Consider the following 22,995-nt stretch of genomic DNA (forward strand, 5'->3'; position numbering starts at 1 on the left):
CTTTGGATGCACAAGCATTTGTTAGTGTCTGTGATGTACACTTATCCCAAGTGCCAACTGCTTTTTTCAGAGCTGATACCAAATGTTGCACCGAACACCATTTCCTCTGCCACACGCATCCACCCTCTGCCCCTCAAGGGACACGTCACATGACACCCCCTTCTTCTTCATGACATCCTTTCCCCCCCTCCCCCACACCTCGTATTCTTCTCACTCTCTTTTCCTGATATGACTGTGGCACTTGTTGGTATTATGTGACAAGTGACTGATTAAGAGTGGGCTTATGTGCTCAGGGAAGGATATATCTTTTGTGACACTGCTTGTAGTTAAACCACAATACAAACCATTTTCCAAACTGTCTGGTTGTTAATTCCATTGGTTAAGCATAGTGTGTGTAACAAGGAGTTAGTTTCCACCGGTCCACCATGAGCAGTCATAAGTTGGTGATCCACCTACAATAACACTCGGCCGTATTTGATCCAGGGGTCAGGTCGGGAAGCACAGTTCTCATGTGGGGTAATAAAACTTGCTGGGAAGGCAAAGCGGATTTTGATGCTGGACCCTACCTAAATTAAGCGTCTCAGATGGTGTCTGTGGTTAAACTGTCGCGCCACAGCTTTATCCACGGTTTGTCGCCTTCAGGATCTTCAGCCAGGAAGTGAATTCGAGAACTCCCTTCACAATTCCGACAGGAGGCCAATCCATAACAACATATACTAATGGGGTGTGCTTACATATTGTTAGTAATAACGAACCGTGCTTTCCCAATTGTCTCGGGTCGCTCACCAGCATTAATTTTTTTAATTTGCGGATGCTTTCCGACGGTTGTGTGATTTTTTTCCCGGTGTTTTGGCTTTGATGTCCATTGGCAGGTGAAATTTCAGCTTTCTATATCACCCGGAAGTTACCGATCATTAATATCAGTCAGTCGATCAGTGAGTGGTTAGAATGAGCTTTATATGATATATGTGTCGAAAAAAAACCTTCCTAAACTGGAGTTCAGAGAACACCTTACCCATGCAGTCTTGAGAAACAGAGACATGGGTGTGGTCTGCAAGCGGCAAATTTGATTGGTCATGATAACGTAATATTTGTCCAAATACTGCTAAATTAAAAGATTTTGGAAGTACCAAAAAGGTTGTGTTCTCATGTTCAAGTATAACGGATAATGATATTGAAATACAAGAGATTTCAAAAGTTGTTGAAAAAGAAAAATTCTGGAAGTTTACCGCTGTTAATGCAGTGTCTTTTACACCACCTTATTTAACATGTGAAATTAGTTATTCATGCTTTTTTGTGTCCTTTATGATGTCCTTTAAAAACAGTCGGTTTCCTGTTTGGAATGATTTTCAATTTTGATCGATTGCCAGGCAGGCAAACAGAGTAAAAAACAAACAAACAAAAAAAAACTCACTCGTCTGGGCATTCACAGTCAGGATTAATTCAGAGCCAAAGTACTGCTAAGCTTCAGGTTTGTTATGAGATTAATATTCAAAATATAACATTCAATTGCAATCAAATTGACCCTTGATCATAAACTGATGTTTGTAAATGGACATACAATGTGAACCAACTGCTCAACCCCACTTTTCGCTTGGCTTGCGTTAAATATCCTCAGAGCAGGCTCATAGACAAGACTATCACCGAGAGATTCTTTAATATTACAAACAGGCAACCAAAGACATGACTGGTTATAAATGCATGAGCAACTTGAAGTTGTGAAAACAAATGAAGGATTAAAGGTAGAATGTCACCAGAGCAGCGGACATCATGAATGCAATCTCAAAGACGGATAAAGCTGCTGATGCAAAGGTCACACCCTATCACTGACGAATCCATTCTCTTTAATAATGCGAAAGTGAAAGTTTTCTTACGACTCTCCTCAATTTGGTGCAAAATTGGTCTGACTAAAGTTGTCTGTACATTTATGCCAGTAGAAAATTAGCATTTTAGCGAGGGCATGTTTATCATGGTGCCTCCGCCGAGATTGTCGGTTCTTTTTTCTTGTGTGATAAAAACAGCGACAGAATTTCAGAAATGGCATACGGTGCATTTGCAAGAAACAGTGGTTGTCAATTCCTATTCATTTAGCTTTTTCAATTTTTCTAAACAATCACTCCACAACTACAGAACACGTTTGAAGCAGTGTGGCCAAGCTCCACAGCTGTCAAAAACGGATATGTACAGTACTCAAATGTGCTCCGATATTGCAAGTAATACAACGTAGCCTTAATATGTGTGTAACGTATCCAGGTCATATGGCATGCAAGTTGCAGAGCAAGTGGGCCACGTGGAGCGCAAATCACAGAGCGAATGGAGTTTAAACTGGATCGAACTTAACAAAAATAAACATCACTCGATATATAATAAACCACACATGAAGATATGAACACAGGGCTGGACAGCCATGTTTACTAACACACACAACGTGACAAACCATCAGCTCAATTAAACGTCAATTCATGTGATTTGCTGGTAAGATGCCACAGCAAGAGTTAAATAGAAAAAAAGGGAATGGGAGAAGTCAAAATTTAAAGAACATTGTAGAAAAAGGTAACAACTCAAACAAAACTAAGGCAGAAAGGGAGGCAAGCGGAATGCACAATGTCTTTTTGCCTCACCTTTGTGCAAACGGGCACATACTAATTGCACCATCTCATCAACAGCGCGGATGACCTGTCATCAAACTTGTACAGACTTTTGTCCGTCATTTTCATGTTGTTTCGAGATGTCATTTCAAATCCAGTTGCGGAAGGCTGGGTCCTTGTCTGTCACAGGATGTGTCCTGCTTGATGAACTCTCAAGCTGTGAACATTTCATTTGTAGAGTTGTCTTGATGGTTGGTTGCAAGTTTTTGCTTCCTCCGTTGGCATTTCTGCAGCACCATTTATTAACCGATCGCTCATCACTTTTATGTCAAATAAACTTGAAAAGAAAATGGTCGAGGGGAAGAGGATGTGAGCAAAATCTCTGTGCGTTTCAATGAGTGTTTCCTTGCATTACAATCCCCATCAGTTCCCCAGCCAAACACTGGCCTTGCTAACACCCATGTATACAACATAGCCACACATTGCTGATATCCTAAATCCAACATTTGTAATGAATGCAAAAAAAAATAAAAATTAACCAGTGGATGTGCAGCTTGTCTTGATGGTACAAAAAACCATAAATATAAACAAAAATAAGTTTCTTTATTCCTCCTTGTCTTTATCTCAGCCAAACAAATGTGTGGTTGAGAGAAATCGATTGCCATTGTCTCGGTCCAAACTTGAATCATGTTCCTTGCTTGTTCCCTTGCTGTTCTTGTTGTAGGCGCATCATCAGCTGTCGTATTTCTTCTCTTTTTTGTCGTCCGACGGTGGATGAAAGAAACCAGGACTCAAGTTGCATGGGAAGCTGAAAACTGCAGATTGGATGCTAAGGAATGAAAGATGGGTAAGCAAAAAAATAATGTAAGCAAAAAAACCGTGCATGTTCATTGGAAAGAGTGAGAGGTAAATGGAACAAACCTGAAAGAATGCTTCTGCATAATGCAGAAGGAATACACCACAGTCACTGAAGTTGTTTTGCTGAGGAACTCGAGGGGAAAAGCCAGGCATAGTCTGTTGGGAATAGCCCCTCTCACCACTATGTCTTGCTCTCCATTCCTCTTCCAAGTACCTGGCAAAATAAACAATACAACTAGTGTTCACAAAAAAGCAGTCAAACATCCTCCAATCAACATCCTTTCCCCCTTTAAAAATATATAAATTAAGTTGGACTCAATAACACCACATCTCAAATGAATAATGTACTCAATGCAAATGCCTGGAAAATCTGACTGCCGCTACAAGAACAGTTGAATCACTTCACATAAGCAAAATTAGTCACTGTGGTGTCACCACCAGCATTTAATGAAATTTTCCTTTTGTTTTGATTCTTCAGCTAAGAGGTCTTGCTAATTAATGAACAATGCTGTTTTTGTATTCTATTTTAAATGGCCACAGGTAATATTGATAAAAAGAGTGAATGTAACATGCAGAGACAATCAGAGCTATTTCAGCAAAGACGAGATCAAGGATGAAGATATATGACATTTTTAAAATTGAAACCCATTTGAAGTGAAAGAATATCTCAAAAACCAAATAAAATGTATATAATCATGCATTCTACAAAATTTGGTCAAATGTGACATCATCACTACCTCCATTTACGTATATATCATTGAATTTCCATGAAAAAGCTTTTAACGCAATGACAAAACAATATGAACTGGAAAGTATCTGAATATGCAAAGCCCGTCTGAATCTGCTTTGTTCCATGTTTATCAATATGAGGGACGTTTGGTTACAGTACCTCAATTATCTGAATGGGCAATATTCATGTTTCTGTCCTGTCACAACAACATCTATACATTGCCCAAGAAAAACACCTCCAAAGTACAGATTACAAGCCTTGCTTTGAAATCATCCTTATGATTACATCCTACCACTATTATAATAGCTTACAAATCATGCATGCATCACATACGAGTCACCACTTTCAAAATTTTGATGACAGTGTTTACAGGTTTTAGATCCAGCTCATGGGTTGGCCTTTTAGCATACCAATCTGAAGCACTGGCTTGTAATGTGGGGAGCCCATGTTCAAATCCCATAACACGAACGTATGTCCACTGTCGACTACGTCTTTGTAATTTACATAAAAGCACACCAATATCTGCAAATGCTCTTGTCCAGCATGCTATTTATGCACAAGTTCCTCAATGAGCCTTAGATCACTGTTAAAAAAACAAAAAAGATAGAGAATATTCCAAAAAGTTTATTCCTTAGGTTGTAATTCAGGGTGAAATGTGGAAATAATTTGATCATCCAAATGACTAAATATGGCCTGGAAGAACCCTGATTCTCTTGCAGCAGGAAAATTTCACACTTCTCACATTTCAACAGCAAAACAGCAGAAGTAGTCTTGAAAATCCTTAATTGTCTTTATTTTTGCCAATTTGGCCCCATTCAACTGTTCGGTTTTCAAACCTGAAGCAGAACATTATTGGTGTCTTTCTTCACCATGAACAATGTGAATGGGTATTTGCAAACCAGGAGAAGAGTTTTCACAAAAGAGAAAGTGTACTGACCTTGTAAGGGAAACCAAAATTAAAAAAAACTGAGACCGACTGCACATAACACTGAACAACAAAATTTTTTTACTGGAGATGTGTAAAGTGATTTAGACGAATTTGGGTACGCTGATTTCAAAAATCATAACCGTTTTGCTGTATCACGTCAGGATTTTCAGTAACAGAAATATTCCCATTGCCGAGAAGTCAGGATTTCAATGAAATTTACAAAAATTCATTTATTCATTTATTTCATCATGAATGCTTCAAAATTATAGAAATTACAGAAAAACTCCACTAGAATGTAATTAAAAATGCTTTAGGCATTTGGCTTTGCGTTTGTGCTGCTCTGTGTCAGTTTCACGATGCAGGAACCAGCAGAAATCGCCCATCATGTTCGGGTTGTGCCGCCCTTGGTAACGCGTCTCCATGAGTGAAATCTCTTGGTGGAATCGCTCGCCGTGCTCGTCCGAGATTGCTCCCAAGTTGTCAGGGAAGAAGTTCAGGTGCTGGTGTAGGAAATGGATTTTCAGGGACATCCTGGAGCCAAGTTTCCTGAAGGACTCCAGCAGCTGCTGCACTATTTCTTCATAGTTGTCCGCACGCTCGTTCCCCAAGAAGTTGTCCGTCACAGCTTTGAAGCTCCTCCACGCTGCCAGCTCTTTGGGGTTTAGAGTTGTCGGAAAAGTTTCGTCCTTCATAATCTGTCGGATTTGCGGTCCAACAAAGACACCAGCCTTGATCTTGGTCTCCGACAAGGTGTTGCCAAACTTTTCCTTGAGGTATAAAAACCCACGCCCATTCAGATCCATTGCCCGTACAAAACTTTTCATCAAGCCGAGCTTTATGTGGAGTGGTGGAAGGAAAACCTTGGCTGGGTCAACAAGGGCGACATGCTTCACGTTGTGTCGACCAGGTACATGCTCTTTTCGCTCTTCCCAATCTTTCTTCGTCCAGTAATTCTTGTCGTCTCTGCTATCCCAGAGACAAAGGAAGCACATGTATTTCGTGTAGCCTGACTGCAGCCCTAACAACAGCGCCACCACTTTCAAGTCTCCGCAGATGTGCCAGTTGAAGTCATTGTACTTGATGGAATCAAGCAGCTGCCGCATAGTCTCATAGGTCTCTGTCATGCCGAATGCGTGAGCCAGTGGGACTGATGGTTTCTCGTTGCCATTGTGGAGCAAAACAGCCTTCAAGCTGTTCTTCCCCGAGTCGATGAAGAGGCGCCAGTCTGCAGGATCGTGATCACACCCAAGTTCTTTCAACAGACCGTTGATGTCACTGCAGAATGTCATCGTGTCTTCCATCTCAAAGAACTCAGCCATGTCTCTGTGACGTGCTCTGAACAAGGATATCTTGGTGTTAGGTTCAAGTAGATTCCACTGCTGCAGCCTTGATCCAAGCAGCTCTGCCTTCGCCTTTGACAGCGAGAGATCTCTTACAAGATCATTTAAGTCTCCCTGGTTCAGAAGGTGTGATTCTTGAGTGTCGGGTTCAAAAGGTTCATCATCACCATCCTCTTCACCACTGCTTACAGCTATGTTCTGATCAGCTGGAGGTGTTGGAACGGGGTTCTCGTCATCATGAGGCACAGGTTTACGAGCAGAGACGCAGTCAGCGTACTTGATGTGACCTTTATTCTTCTTGTTGAAGCCGGCGATGCTTGTGCAGCAGAAATAACAATCATCATGATGATTCTGCGGCTCACGCCATATCATGGGCACCGCAAATGGCATGCTCGCGCGCTTGCCCACCAACCACTGAGTCAAGGTTGTGTGACAGCTTGTGCAGCAGATGTGTGGTGCCCAGCTCTGTTCTTGGTCCCCCACCTTACACCCGAAGTAGTGAAAGTAGGCGGCCTTCATTTTCACTGCTGTAGATATACTTCGCTGTTGATCTTTTTTGGTATACCGACCACAGACATAACAGAAGTTGTCAGGATGATTGGTACAGGAACGCCTACTCATCTTTATCTGAAAGAAAGAAATATAACACAAGTTAACAACAATTGTACGAAATAGACATGTTAAAGACATATGTAAATTTCATTGAAATCCTGACTTCTAGGCAATGGGAATATTTCTGTTCCTGAAAATCCTGACGTGATACAGCAAAACGGTTATGATTTTTGAAATCAGCATACCCAAATTAGTCTTAATCACTTTACACATCTCCAGTAAAAAAAATTTTTTGAAATTTGTTGTTCAGTGTAATCTGAAAATCAAAATTTTCATTTCACATCCTTCAAAAAAAAGACATGGCAATTGGGGATTTAAGATTGGCTCTGAAAAGCACAAGATAGAAATATGCTTCACAGTCAATCATAGGTGCACAAAGGCAAATATGGCTGCTTAGACAGATGATCAATTCAAAACAATGATATTAAATTTAATATTAAAATACTTAAGCATACTTTAAATTCAAACGTGTGAAAGGACAAGTTAAATAATGATCAATTTCACAGATCAGTACACCCACTCCCCATGGGAGCGGCAGGCAGGGTCAATTTCAAATGCAATTTATTTACTTTTTGCATTGATTAATTTAATTAATTGTATTTGTATTTTTTAATTAATTGATTAATTGTATTTCGAGGACAAAGCCATGAGTAGACATGAGTGCACCTCAACATAAATTACACATACGTTAGTAGACAAAAGATAAACACATCGTATTTGAGGTCGAAACATGGGTTACCAAAATAATGAGCCAAGAGTTCAGATGGGTATGCTGACGGGCCAAACGAAATAGATTTTTGATTGCACGGTTAAAAAAAAACAGTGGAAGTGAAGGGAACGTGCACAAGCCAGCAATAAATTAAATTTTAGCAGAGAGAGGTCATAAGCTGGACAAGCAGTAGGCTGAAACCTGAGATAATTTATTGTTCAGTTTCGTTCCAAGGTCAGAAGTTCGAAAATATAAATATTAATATTCAGAGAACAAGATAAGATCTAGCACAAACTAAAAGTTTAACTGTTGATTCCTGCCAGTTTATATGTTTTGTTCGCTTTAAGGTTGAACTATTTCTCAGCGTTGAAGCAAGAATTTCACACTACTTTTGAACTTTGACCAATCAGAGCGCTGGCTTGTGTCACGTGATGTGCACAATCGTGGAGCCGCGTCAATCATCACAGGTTTGTCATGTCGAGCACAGCAATCTTTGAAGTGCTTTCTGCACTGCAAAAATGTTACAAAATGACCTCATTCACCCACTTACTCCACTTGCAGTGAATATCCCGAATGATTGATTAAGTGGGTAGGAATGGCTGGTGCTTGCCAATATGTAATTGCAAAGAATCATGAGCATCTCATCAAAGTTGAACACAGTGACATCTCTGCCGAAGCAGGTTTTCATGCCACCTGTTATGGGCATTTTATTAAGAAGTTTCTCATCAAACTTAGAGAAAAAAAGTGAATGAAGAGGAAGCTGCTGTCCACCTCCTCTGAGTTTCAGCGATTAGTTGACCATTGTAGTTCTGCCTATTCACTTTTTAATTTGTTACATTGTCGAGACTCGTATTAGAGCTAACACACAAAGCAAGGGGGGGGGGGTATGAGACAAGAGGGGCGGGAGAGGGAAGGACAAAACGATGAGGAACAAAGACGTTAGGAGATCGCTGGAAGGCAGAGGGATGGAGCGGGGAACACGGGGTATACAAGATGGACATTACAGGGACTTTCAGGAAGGAAAGCAGGAAATTTGAAGGAGGTGGGTTTGGGGTGGATTAACGGGGGTAGAAAAGATCGAGGTTTTGGATGGGGGAAGATAAGAGGTGGTGGTGAACAACAGTTTTGAAGGCCTGGAGGGAAGAATGGGATTGAATAGAGTGAGGGAGTTTATTCCAAAGGCAGGAAAAAAGAAGAATGAAAGAGTGAAGGTGAGCAGTGATTCGTGATTTTGGTAGTATTACCAGAAGGGGGTTGTTGGCGGGTCTTGAGCGTCCTGCGGAAATATGGTGGGGACATATCGCAGAGAGAGCAGGGGGGGGGCGAGACCGGAAAGGAGATGGTAGAAGACAGAACGACCACTGACCTGCCTGCGGTGAGAGAGTGAGAGGCCCAAAGACTCAGCTTCATTGCGGGAGATACCAATGATCCCAAATGCCTTGGTTTCCACAGCGTGAAGCCGAGAAAGGTGAGAGGCAGGAGCACCAGCCCAGAAGGAAGAGCAGTACTCCATCAGACAGTAGGCGAAAGCTTTGAATGCAGTCAGGAGCTCAGGTGGGCCGAGGAAGGACTTTGCATGACGGAGGATTCCCAGTCAGCTACTGGCTTTGGAAGCCAGGTTGGAAATGTGGATTTCCCAGGAAAGATCATGGCAGATAGTGAGACCTGGAAGCTTGAATGAAAGGACTTCTTCCAGAGGATTGTTTAGAAAGTTGATGGGGGGGGGGGAGAGGGGGATTCTAAATGGTCCTTTCGGAGAGACATCGTAAGAGTGTGAGATTTGTCAGGATTGAAAGACATGTTCCACGTGTTGGACCAGTTTGTGATTTTATCCAGATCTGCAGAGAGCGAAGAAGCTGTGGCTTGTCGGTCGGAGGGATAACAGATGGTACGACAGAGGGTGGAGTCATCAGCAAAGAGATAAAGAGGATTTTCCAGAGTCAGAGAGATCATTGATGAAAATCAGAAAAAGAACAGGGCCCATAACGCTGCCTTGAGGAACTCCAGCCTGGACAGCAAGAGGGGATGAGAGAACTCCATTTTGGGCCACACGTTGGCTGGCACAATGGAGAAAGTCTGCGAGCCATGAGGGGAGATGGCCTTGGATATCATAGGAAGAGAGTTTGGTGAGCAGGGCAGGGTACCAGACCATGTCAAAAGCACACGATACATCTAGGGAGATGGCTCTGATTTCATGTCTAGCATTGAGTACCTCCATCTAGTGTTAGGAGAGCAGAATCAGCATATCCAGGGTAGAGTGACCTGGTTTGAAACCAAATTGATGATAGGAAATCAAGCCATTGGAGAAGAGGAAGGATTTAATGTCTGAAGTGATGATGGATTCCATTACCATGCTGATGATTGGGAGAAGGCTGCCCCTGTTGGAGAGCGACTGAGCCGGATTTCGCACACGGGGGCCTGGCATGATGTGGCTATGACCGCTATGGACCAATGGGGAGGCTCAGTTTCCCTGAAAGCCTCTTTTGATCTGATGTTTGGCTACTCCCCTTGTCTGCGGCTCATAAAAATAGTGTACGCGGCTCAATGGCCGAGAGATTGCCAGGGACGCAGCTGTAGCAGTATCGCCGGGGACAGAGCTGGAGAGATCGCCAAGAGGTCACCTGGGACAGAGCCAAGCAGAAGACGCCAGAGCTCGCCAGACATCGGACCTCACCAGGGAGACAGACGGCGCAAGGACAAGTGTTGAGTCAGCGTGACCAGGCGTGGAGTCACACATTGCTGCTGCGAGCCGGGACTGCTTCCATTTCAACGTCGCTCATTTAGGTGACATCCTGCAGCAACACTTACACATAGACTCTTTCACGATTTACAATTGGATCTTTTCTCTCACGCATCTTTCTTCTGCCATCTAGCTCTCGTCTACTGTGGACGTAAAAAAGCAATCAACGCGGGCAAGCCCGACCAACTGTTCTTTTCAGAGCAAAACCCAAGAGCGAACTCAAGAGTGAACTGAACTGACTTGCACCTCACATTCTTCCTCTGACACGATGCTACACCCACATCGCATTACACTTGCACCTCTCAAACACACACCCGAGACACCCTCAGTATTTCTCCCTCCTCCCCTTTCCTCAGTATTTTGGGTTGCGCAGGTCTGCCAGGCCATGTCAGGTATTGGAGGTCGTTAATCCTCAACCATTTATATCTTTCTAAGCTATCTCAACTTTTCCTTGTGTTTTTGTGTGCGTGTATGTGATGGAGCCTGTCGTAGCATAACTTGACTGCATAAGAATTTTTGGGATAATTCTGCTCTGTCTTCTTTTGTAAATATTGTTTGCATTTTGCCGCACCCCACAAATTCTTTGCTTTCCCTGCTGTAGATTTGCAGTAAATCCCATAACTGTGCCACATAACTTTCCTTGCTCCTGGTTTAAATAAATGTGCTTCTTAGAAATGTTCCCAGCTCATTTTTGTCTTTTCCTCCATTGGCCCAGCATGGCCTGCACCCAAGCTTAGCCGGGACATTATTCCCCAATAATCTGTTAAATAACTGGTACGTACTTGGCAGCTCTGCTCGGCTGCACCTGATCCGGTAAGTAACCTAAATAACACAAGTATGTACCGAGGGCGCGATTCCCAAATAAGGTGACGTGTCCATAGGGAAACGGCTGTTAGACGGAGGACCCTAAATCATGGGGTCAAGTTATTAGCGTTCGTGGTTGATTAGTGACCCACCACGACACAAAGTGATTCATGTGCGATGGCCTGCAATTCTTGGTGAGTCCGGAGAGGAACCGACACAGGTTCTCCGTCATGGTTCCCCTGCGATGCCGGTTCCACAACGACATTTAAGTAATTTCAGTGCGAACTACGCCACAGCCTCTGTATGCTTCATTTCACAGTGCAATCATAGAGGAAGAACTAATCAATAATCATGAAGTATTTCGGATGACTAAGCTCATCACTTTATTATTGAAATGTGCTGAAAGAGAACGAGCTACCCGCACAGACTTCAGGTAAATGCAGCTGTGCAGTGAATGGCACTTGGTATCATTTGCTGGTAGCCATCTGAAAATGGCATCAAAAATCATGCAGTGACGTCCCGATCATTGAGACTGAATCAAGTCATCACTCAGTGGCTTCAGCATCTCAGGTTAATGAAACTTTGCATATCTACTAAGCAGCACTCATCATAAAGTACGCCTTGCAAAGAACACCTGTTCTGGACTGGCCATGGCCACCAACTGCCACAGATATTACGCTTGCATCTGCTGAAGATACCATTCCCATTGAACTGCATAACCTCCTTGCCTGGAGTGTTGGACTGTCAGATGATCTTTTGACACATTTTGTCGAGATAGATGATGACACCAATGTCACATTGACATCAATCTGTCAAGATATTGTTGACTTGGCCTCAAAGGGACGTCCCCTGATATGATAAATGATAAATGATAAATTCTCCATCCCCCGATGAACATGGATGGACAGTATCAAACAATGAACTATCACATGGATGACAATGGACTCAGCACCAGAGTGTGTCCTCAAAGATAATTAATTGTTCCCTACATCCTTTAACATATTCAACTGAAACTTGATACATGGCTTTATCATGATAGGTTAGAAAACAAGTTTGCGTTTCAGGGCGTTTACTCAATTTTTCAGTTATGCCCTTTTGGACTTAGAATATCACATTGGTCGGGGACATGTATTGCAAAGCAATTCTTGCTCTTGTAAATATTGGTTCAATGTCTAATAGTAGAAAAGTCTTGTTATATGCGACCATTTCATCAGAGCACATGACACAGGCTTCCCACTAAAGATGTCACCTTGCTTCAACTGGCTAACAACCTGGCCTCAATAAGCTCCTGAACCATTTTTGTTGGTACCACCCCTGCTGTCTGTTACTTCTGCAACTGTGGACACCAAATTTTTTTTTCTCAAAATCCTGTTGGAGATATTTTAAGCTCAAAGTGATAGAAACCTACACTGCGTTACAATATTTTTGACAAAAGCGTCAATTTCATAATTTCATAAATCAAGTATTGTAATGCACTCGAGGCCTTAAATCGGTTTGCCAGGAGTACCCAAGAAGGTGCACGATTGTCCAGAATACTGAGGCCCAAATACATTTCATAGTGAAAATACTGCACCAAGAAGTTAACATCAGAGCTCAAAATGACACTTTTTAGCTTTACATGACCTCATTTGACCGCTGTGTGAAATAACTAGCTGTTCAGAGTTTTACCTTTTACATTATGTCAGACAAGTTGTCAGCTATCCTCAACTGTATCGAAAATGTATAATTGAGAGATTGGAGCGAAATCCATTTTCTGAACATAATTTGTTGTCCCAGGTTGCAGTCTACAGGGGAAGAGAAGTGATAACATCAAGAATAATGGGAATATGAGAATTAACATTGTGAAGGGAGGAGAAAAAAATGGAAACCTTACTCCCATAACGTGTGAATAACGTGTTCCCGGCTGGGTCCTCTCAATGAATCAAGAAGAAGAATGCAAGGCCTGAGGGAGGGATCAAAGTTCATTGGTCATCTTGTGGAGGTCAGACAAAATCCAGCAAAGACATCTTACAACAAGAATAAAAGCCCAGCGATGTAATTGATCGATTACAAAGAGTAAGGGATGAACAAGAAAGAGAAAAACAGAATCCGACTTACTGTTTGCAGATGAGTGGTGTCTGTGTCAATCCATCAGGAACATCTGAAGCAATGGAACTTCCATCATCTCCCTCTCTCACAACCATGTCACCTTCCCTTTTGTCCATCTTACTCAACTTCTCACCTTCGGTCTCTGCCAGATCATCTTCCATTTCTGCAAACTCTTCATCTTCAAAATCAGTCAATTCATCCTCTTCATCTTCAAAGTCACTCAGCTCACCAATACCTATTAAATGCCCCCTGTCACACATCTGTTTTTTTCTATGAACGGTTCTTCTCTTTTCCATTTGTTTATTTTCTTCCAGTGTATTCCAAACGTTTTGCCCATTTTCCTTATTGCTCATTTCCAACATTTCCTCCGTTGCTATTTCCAGTCTTCCTATTTTGACATCATTTTCATGGTCTTTGTCCACATCTTTCTCAATCTCACATGCTTTTCTCTTTAACCTGACAATTTCTTTCTCTAAATCTTCCCTTGCCTGGTGGGCAGGAGACGCGACACTGACCCCGAGAGGAATAGGCGCAGCTCTGAGCCTCCCAAATATAGGTAGTTCCGTGTGAATGCCAGAAGCCTGTGAGTTCATGTGCATGGTGGAAGAGGGCACCTCCCCAGGTACGCCGGAAGCGTCCACCACACAGGGAAAGCCAGAACCTTGCACCACACCTTGCACAATTGAAGCAGGAGCCTCACTGGGCACCGTGGCAGGAGGGCAGCTGCAGTGCTTGACAGCAGTGGACGCTGCCTTGGCACAGTCCAAAGCGGGTGCTTCAGCAGCAGAAGCTTCTATTATAGCCTCAGTAGCAGATAACTCTATGCCCAACACCGCAGCAAAGGCCTCCTCAGCAGGAGCCGGCTCCAAGGGCCCCGCGGCAGCTGGCTCCTCCGAGGCCCCCGTGGCAGCCAGCGCCTCCAAGGCTCCCGCGGCAGCCGGCGCCTCCAACGCCCCCGCGGCAGTCGACGCCTCTAAGACCCCCGCCGCAGTCGACGCCTCCAAGGCCCACGCAACCGCTGATGCCTCCAAGGCCCCCGCCGCAGCCGACGCCTCCAGGGCCCACGCGGCCGCTGATGCCTCCAAGGCCCACACGGCCGCCGACGCCTCCAAGGCCCCATCGGCGGCAGGCGACTTCAAGGCCCCCTTGGAGGCAGGCGACTCCAAGGCCCCTGCGGCCCCCTCGACGGCACACGATTTGAAGGCCTCCTCGACGACACAAGCCTCGTAGGCACCCTCGACGGCACACGCCTCGAAGGCCCCCTCGACGGCACACGCCCCCATTGACTCTTCGACAGCAGACTCCTTTGCAGCCTCCATGGCAGCAGACTCTTCCATGTTTTCCTGGGGAACGTGATCTTCCATGTTTTCCTGGGGGACATGCTCTTCCATGTTTTCCTGGGGGACGCGCTCTTCCATGCTTTCCTGGGGGACGCGCTCTTCCATTCTTTCCTGGGAGACGCGCTCTTCCATTCTTTCCTGGGAGACGCGCTCTTCCATTCTTTCCTGGGAGACGCGCTCTTCCATTCTTTCCTGGGAGGCGCGCTGTTCCATTCTTTCCTGGGAAACGAGCTCTTCCATTCTTTCCTGGGAGACGCGCTCTTCCATTCTTTCCTGGGAGATGCGCTCTTCCATTCTTTCCCGGGAGACGAGCTTTTCCTTTCTGTCCCGGGAAACGCGCTCTTCCATTCTTTCCCAGGAGACGAGCTCTTCCATTCCTTCCCGGGAGACGCGCTCTTCCATTCTTTCCCGGGAGACGCGCTCTTCCATTCTCTCCTGGAAGACGCCCCCTTCCACGCTTTCCTGGGAAAGGCCCCCTTTCACGTTTTCCTGGGAGACGACCCCTTCCAAGTTTTCCTGGGAGACGCCCCCTTCCACGCTTTCCTGGGAGACGCCCCCTTCCACGCTTTCCTGGGAGACGCCCCCTTCCACGCTTTCCTGGGAGACGCCCCCTTCCACGCTTTCCTGGGAGACGCCATCTTCCACGGTTTCCTGGAAGACGCCCTCTTTCACGGTTTCCTGGGAGACGCCCTCTTTCACGGTTTCCTGGGAGACGGCCCCTTCCACGCTTTCCTGGGAGACGGCCCCTTCCACGGTTTCCTGGGAGACGGCACCTTCCACGGTTTCCTGGGAGACGGCCCCTTCCATGCTTTCCTGGGAGACGCTCCCTTCCACGCTTTCCTGGGAGACGCCCCCTTCCACGGTTTCCTGGGAGACGTCCTCTTTCACGGTTTCCTGGGAAACGGCCCCTTCCATGCTTTCCTGGGAGACGCTCCCTTCCACGCTTTCCTGGGAGACGCCCCCTTCCACGGTTTCCTGGGAGACGTCCTCTTTCACGGTTTCCTGGGAGACGGCCCCGTCCACGCTTTGCTGGGAGACGGCCCCGTCCACGCTTTCGTGGGAGACGGCCCCTTCCACGCTTTCCTGGGAGACGCCCCCTTCCACGCTATCCTGGGAGATGCCCCCTTCCACGCTTTCCTGGGAGACGCCCCCTTCCACGCTATCCTGGGAGACGCCCCCTTCCACGCTTTCCTGGGAGACGCCCCCTTCCACGCTTTCCTGGGAGGCGCCCCCTTCCACGCTTTCCTGGGAGGCGCCCCCTTCCACGGTTTCCAGGGAGACGCCCCCTTCCACGGTTTCCAGGGAGACGCCCTCTTCCACGGTTTCCTGGGAGACGCCCTCTTCCACGGTTTCCTGAGAGACGCCCCCTTCCACGGTTTCCTGGGAGACGCCCTCTTCCACGGTTTCTTTGGAGACGCCCTCTTCCACAGTTTCCTGGGAGATGTCCATTTCCACTGTTTCCTGGGAGACATCCATTTCCACGGTTTCCTGGGAGACATGTTTCTGCTCTACTACCACAGAGACCCGCTCCTCCATGGCCACAGGGGAGACCCGCTCCTCCGCCGCCGCCGGGGAGACCAGCTCCTCCGCTACCGCCGGGAAGACCCGCTCCTCCGCCGCCACCGGGGAGACGTGCTTCTGTGCCGCCACCGGGGAGACCCGATCCTCCATCGCCGCAGGGGAGACCTGCTCCTCCGCCGCCGGGGAGACCCGCTCTTCCTCCGCCGCCGGGGAGACCCGCTCCTCCTCCGCCGCCGGGGAGACCCGCTCCTCCTCCGCCGCCGGGGAGACCCGCTCCTCCTCCGCCGCCGGGGAGACCCGCTCCTCCTCCGCCGCCGGGGAGACCCGCTCCTCCTCCGCCGCCGGGGAGACCCGCTCCTCCTCCGCCGCCGGGGAGACCCGCTCCTCCTCCGCCGCCGGGGAGACCCGCTCCTCCTCCGCCGCCGGGGAGACCCGCTCCTTCTCCGCCGCCGGGGAGACCCGCTCCTCCTCCGCCGCCGAGGAGACCCGCTCCTCCGCCGCCGCGGAGACCCGATCCTCCGGCGACGCCGGGGAGACCCGATCCTCCGCCGACGCCGGGAAGACCCGATCCTCCGCCGGGGAGACCCGATCCTCCGACGCCTGGGAGAACCGATTCTCCGACGCCCGGGACACCCGATCCTCCGACGCCCGGGACACCCGATCCTCCGACGCCCGGTACACCCGATCCTCCGACGCCCGGGACACCCGATCCTCCGACGCCAGGGACACCGGATCCTCCCACGCCCGGGACACCCGATCCTCCGACGCCCGGGACACCCGATCCTCCGACGCCCGGGACACCCGATCCTCCGACGCCCGGGACTCCCGATCCTCCGACGCCCGGGACACCGGATCCTCCGACGCCCGGGACACCCGATCCTCCGACGCCCGGGACACCCCATCCTCCGATGCCCGGGAGTCCCGATCCTCCGACGCCCGGGAGTCCCGATCCTCCAACGCCCGGGAGTCCCAATCCTCTGACGCCCGGTAGACCGGATGCTTCGATGCCAGGATCACTTGATCCTGCACCATGAAAGACAACTGTTTCACCACAGCCAGAGTGATTTCCGAGACCTTCCCTTTCGCCTCCACAGCGTCCTGCCCTTCCGCCTCCACAGCGTCCTGCCCTTCCGCCTCCACAGCGTCCTGCCCTTCCGCCTCCACAGCGTCCTGCCCTTCCGCCTCCACAGCGTCCTGCCCTTCCGCCTCCACAGCGTCCTGCCCTTCCGCCTCCACAGCGTCCTGCCCTTCCCCCCCCACAGCGTCCTGCCCTTCCGCCTCCACAGCGTCCTGCCCTTCCGCCTCCACAGCGTCCTGCCCTTCCGCCTCCACAGCGTCCTGCCCTTCCGCCTCCACAGCGTCCTGCCCTTCCGCCTCCACAGCGTCCTGCCCTTCCGCCTCCACAGCGTCCTGCCCTTCCGCCTCCACAGCGTCCTGCCCTTCCGCCTCCACAGCGTCCTGCCCTTCCGCCTCCACAGCGTCCTGCCCTTCCGCCTCCACAGCGTCTTGCCCTTCCGCCTCCACAGCGTCCTGCCCTTCCGCCTCCACAGCGTCCTGCCCTTCCGCCTCCACAGCGTCCTGCCCTTCCGCCTCCACAGCGTCCTGGCCTTCCGCCTCCACAGCGTCCTGCCCTTCCGCCTCCACAGCGTCCTGCCCTTCCGCCTCCACAGCGTCCTGCCCTTTCGCCTCCACAGCGTCCTGCCCTTCCGCCTCCACAGCGTCCTGCCCTTCTGTCTCCACATCGACCTGCCCTTCCGCCTCCACAGCATCCTGCCCTTCCTCCTCCACAGCGTCCTCCTCTTCTACCGTTATAGCGGCATCCTTTTCCACTGGCACAGTCGTTTTCTGTTCCATCTCTACCACTCCGCTGCTCTTCATCTTAAAAAATGACGGAGCATCTTCTTCGACAGCAAGCCTATCTTTCAATGTTAAAGTAACCTCCTCTTCCATTGGCACAGTCACCTCTTCTTTCAGTGCCACAGCAGCCTGTTCTGTCATTTTTACAATAGGTTTTGCTTGCATTGCCGTCGTTAGCTCCAGATTCTCCAAGCTTGCTTTCCTCAATATTTTATCCTGTATTTTGTATTGCGATACCTCATTAAAAATAATTTCTTCTGCAGGTTTCATTTCCTCCTTAGTGCATTCTGAATTAATAATTAGATCTGCATTGAAGGAGGGTGCACAGTCACCCAAACACATTCCTGGATTTTCACTTGTTTGCTGATATCGGAATGTTTTTAATTTGGGGATGAGGGTTAAGGATTTGGGTTCTTGCAGAGAAATTGTTTTTACGACATCGATGGAAGATCCAGAAGCAAACGAAGCTGGTTTTCCTTCCTCATGGTCTGCTTCACTGCTTTGTTGTGCTTCTTTTTCTAAAGTACTGTTCTTGGCTTGTTCTTCACAAGAAGTTATGCCATTTCTTTCACTTGATAATACTTCATCAAATACTCTGCTAATCTCATTCTTAACTCTATGAGCTTCATGTGTTTTGCTTAATTGAATCGGACAAACATCATTTGCACACTTTATAGAACCCAAGACAATTTTCAATCCCTCATTCTTGTTTTCATTCAGAAATGTATTGATAGGCAGTACTCTCTCCTCAACAGATTGTGCTCTTCCTTCCTCTTCTATGTGCTGCGCTCTCTTCTCCTCTCTGGGATGTGCTCTCCATCCCTTCTCAATGGGCTCCAGTGTCCTCCACATCTCATTCTCCTCAACGGGCTGCAGTGTCCTCCTCTTCTCCTCAAAAGGTTGTGCCATCCTCTCCACCATAACAGGCTGAGCCCTCATCCCCTTGTCCTCAACGGGCAACGTCCGCATCCCCTTGTCCTCAACGGGCAGCGCCCTCATCCCCTTGTCCTCAACGGGCAGCGCCCTCATCCCCTTGTCCTCAACGGGCAGCGCCCTCATCCCCTTGTCCTCAACGGGCAGCGCCCTAATCGCCTTGTCCTCAACGGGCAGCGCCCTCATCCCCTTGTCCTCAACGGGCAGCGTCCTCATCCCCTTGTCCTCAACGGGCAGCCATCTCATCCCCTTGTCCTCAATGGGCAGCGCCCTCATCCCCTTCTCATCAACGAGCAGCGCCCTCATCCCCTTGTCCTCAACAGGCAGCACCCTCATCCCCTTGTCCTCAATGGGCAGCGCCCTCATCCCCTTGTCCTCAACGGGCAGCGCCCTCATCCCCTTGTCCTCAACGGGCAGCGCCCTCATCCCCTTCTCATCAACGGGCAGCGCCCTCATCCCCTTCTCATCAACGGGCAGTGCCCTCATCCCCTTCTCATCAACGGGCAGCGCCCTCATCTCCTTGTCCTCAACGGGCAGCGCCCTCATCCCCTTGTCCTCAACGGGCAGTGCCCTCATCCCCTTGTCCTCAACGGGCAGCGCCCTCACCCCCTTGTCCTCAACAGGCAGTGCCCTCATCCCCTTGACCTCAACGGGTTGTGTCACCATCAGCTCAATGGGCTGCGCCGCCCTCCCCTCCTCAATGGGCTGCGCCGCCCTCCCCTCCTCAATGGGCTGCGCCGTCCTCCCCTCCTCAATGGGCTGCGCCGTCCTCCCCTCCTCAATGGGCTGCGCCGTCCTCCCCTCCTCAATGGGCTGCGCCGCCCTCCCCTCCTCAATGGGCTGCGCCGCCCTCCCCTGCTCAATGGGCTGCGCTGCCCTCCCCTGCTCAATGGGCTGTGCCGCCTTCCCCTCCTCAATGGGCTGCGCCGCGCTCCCCTCCTCAATGGGCTGCGCCGCGCTCCCCTCCTCAATGGGCTGCGCCGCGCTCCCCTCCTCAAAGGGCTGTGCCGCCCTTCCCTCCTCAATGGGCTGCGCCGCCCTCCCCTCCTCAATGGGCTGCGCCGCCCTCCCCTCCTCAATGGGCTGCGCCGCCCTCCCCTCCTCAATGGGTTGCGCCGTCCTCCCCTCCTCAATGGGCTGCGCCACGCTCCCCTCCTCAATGGGCTGCGCCGCCCTCCCCTCCTCAATGGGCTGCGCCGCCCTCCCCTCCTCAATGGGCTGCGCCGCGCTCCCCTCCTCAATGGGCTGCGCCGCCCTCTCCTCCTCAATGGGCTGCGCCGCACTCCCCTCCTCAATGGGCTGCGCCGCACTCCCCTCCTCAATGGGCTGCGCCGCCCTCATCCCCTTATCCTCAACGGGCTGTGCCGCCCTTAGCTCCTCAAAGGGCTGCGCCGCCCTCACCTCCTCAACGGGCTGCACCGCCCTCCCCTCCTCAACGGGCTGCACCGCCTTCTGCTCCTCAACGGGCTGCGCCGCCCTCCCCTCCTCAACGGGCTGCGCCGCCCTCCCCTCCTCAATGGGCTGCGCCGCCCTCCCCTCCTCAATGGGCTGCGCCGCCATCCCCTGCTCAATGGGCTGCGCCGCCATCCCCTCCTCAATGGGCTGTGCCACCCTCCCCTCCTCAAATGGCTGCGCCGCCCTCCCCTCCTCAATGGGCTGCGCCACCCTCCCCTCCTCAATGGGCTGCGCCACCCTCCCCTCCTCAATGGGCTGCGCCACCCTCCCCTCCTCAATGGGCTGCGCCACCCTCCCCTCCTCAATGGGCTGCTGCGCCACCCTCCCCTCTTCAACGGGTTGCTTGCTCCTCCTTTCCTCCACGAGCTTCACCGTCTTTCTCTCATTGAAGGGATGTGCTCTTCTCCCCTGCTCTTCATCCAAGGGATGTGGTCTTTTTCCCTGTTGCACCTCAAAGTGATGTGCTCTTCTTTCTTCATCTGGCTGCACTTTCCTCCTCTCAATAGATTGCACCTTATTGTTCTCCTTCTCTCTGGGCTGTGTACTCCTCTCTTCCTCAAAGAACTGCACCCTCCTCTCATCAATAGGCTGTGGTTGAATCACCTCCTCCTCTTTGTCATGTTGCAATCTCCCCTCACCACCTTCATCCTTACCTAAACGCACACTCCTCTCCGCTTCCTTTGGCTGTGCACTCCTCTCAAAATGCTGTGCACTACTCTCAATGGGCTGCATGCTCCTCTCCTCATTCACCCCCTCAAAGGGCTGCATGCTCCTCTCCTCATTCACCACCTCAACGGGATGCATGCTCCTCTCCTCATTCACCCTCTCAACGGGCTGCGTGCCACTCTGCTCAATGGGCTGCGCCCCACTCTGCTCAACAGGCTGCACCCCACTCTGCTCAACAGGCTGCACCCCACTCTGCTCAACGGGTTGCACACTGCTCTTTTTCTCAACGAGCTGCAATCTCCTCTCCTCAATAGGCTGTGCACACCTCTCCTTATCCTCTTCACCATGTAGTGCTCTCCCCTCAGCCACCTCTTCCTTACCAGGGTGAGCCGTCCCATTTTTATCTGGCTGCCCTCTGTCTGCCTCTGACATACAAAGTGAACGAGTGTCCAAAATGACAATGTCACCATCACTTTTGTGCAAGCTTGGTGGAGGAGTACCATGATAATTTGGATTCACCTCCCACAGTGGTTGAGAGAGACCAGGAAAGCAAATGACTGCCAAAAACCAATGGTGCCTTGGAGAGGAAAGGGGGGAGGAGCAGCCAATATATGGAATGGCAGGAAAAAGGGCAGAAGAGGTGGGCAAGAGGGGGGTGGGGGTTGGGAGGAAGCAAGAACACAATGTTATCAACTGTCATAAATGCAATAGAAAGAAGTATTTATTACTCTTTGTAAGCATCATCATCATCCTATTAATTTCCAATTGGTCACTGGCTTTGGGAGCAAAATTTTTTTAAATTACAGACCCAAGGTATTAAAAAGCTACATACAGGTAGTGGACACAAAAATGGAAACACCTGGGTAAATGAGTGACACCAAGTATATTGAGGGCAATGGCTTCCACACAGGTGTGGCCCATGTGTTAATGAAGCAAATAACATCCCATCATGCTTCAGGTCATGTATCATAATTCTGCACAGGCCCAGTTGCCCATAACTATGGATAGCACGGTTGCAAGAGGAGACCTCAGTGACTTTGAAGGAAGGGTGGTTGTTGGCAAAGGCAAAAGCAGGAGAGCAACTGCAGATGAATTGACTGTAAATTTCAACCTGGGGCACAAGTAGCCAGTTTCCTAAAGAAAAACAGTCCGCCGAGAACTCCACAGAGTGGGATACCAGAGTCGGGTTGCAATGCACAAACAACTCATCACACCTGGCAATGCACGTTTGCGTGCCCAGTGGTGCAAAGAGCACAGATAATGGACTGTCGAGCAGTGGAGAAATGTGATATGGTCAGACGAATCATCCTTCATCATGTTCTCGACAAATTGACGTGTGCACACGTGGCACTAACATAAATAACTTCACAACCCAGAGTGTTGGTTCCAACAGCGAATTGTTCTGGTGGTTCTGTAATGTTGTGGGCGCATTTTCCTGGCATGGTTTTGGTGCAGTCATTCCCATCGAAGGGAAAGTCAATGCCAATCGCTACTTAATGGTACGAGTGATCATCTTCACCTCATGTTGCAGTATTTCTTTTCTGCCGGGAGGGGTGTCTTCCAGGATGACAATACCCCCATCCACAGATCATGTGTGGTTGCCCAATGATTTGATGAGCATGACAATGATGTTATCCATATGTCATGGCCTTCTCAGTCACCAGATCTAAACCAAATAAACAATTTTTGGGATATTCTGGAACTACACCAAACACATTTTCCACCTCCATAAAACAGGTGTGAGTTGACTGACTTTCTTGTGGAAGAATGGTGAATTGACATCCCTCCTGCAGAATTCCAGAGGCTGGTGGGCTTGATGCCACCAC

General features: G+C 49.2%; 1 protein-coding gene across 1 annotated transcript in view; it reads right to left on the minus strand.

Moving 5' to 3' along the window:
- Positions 1–1,638: 1,638 nt before the first annotated feature.
- LOC147015425 (uncharacterized) overlaps positions 1,639–22,995 on the minus strand; it is an 80,361-nt gene continuing 59,004 nt past the window's right edge. Inside the window, exons 12-15 of the mRNA XM_085850163.1 lie at positions 13,407–21,746; positions 13,183–13,251; positions 3,510–3,660; positions 1,639–3,417 (exon numbers count right to left, since the gene is read on the minus strand). Coding sequence (XP_085706289.1) covers positions 3,274–3,417; positions 3,510–3,660; positions 13,183–13,251; positions 13,407–21,746 — 8,704 coding nt within the window. The 3' untranslated portion in view covers positions 1,639–3,273. The remainder of the gene's footprint in view (positions 3,418–3,509; positions 3,661–13,182; positions 13,252–13,406; positions 21,747–22,995) is intronic.

The sequence above is a fragment of the Eptatretus burgeri genome, chromosome 12 (assembly GCF_056783735.1).
Source record: "Eptatretus burgeri isolate ZD-2024b chromosome 12, Ebu_testis_v1, whole genome shotgun sequence".
NCBI classification, from domain to species: domain Eukaryota; kingdom Metazoa; phylum Chordata; class Myxini; order Myxiniformes; family Myxinidae; genus Eptatretus; species Eptatretus burgeri.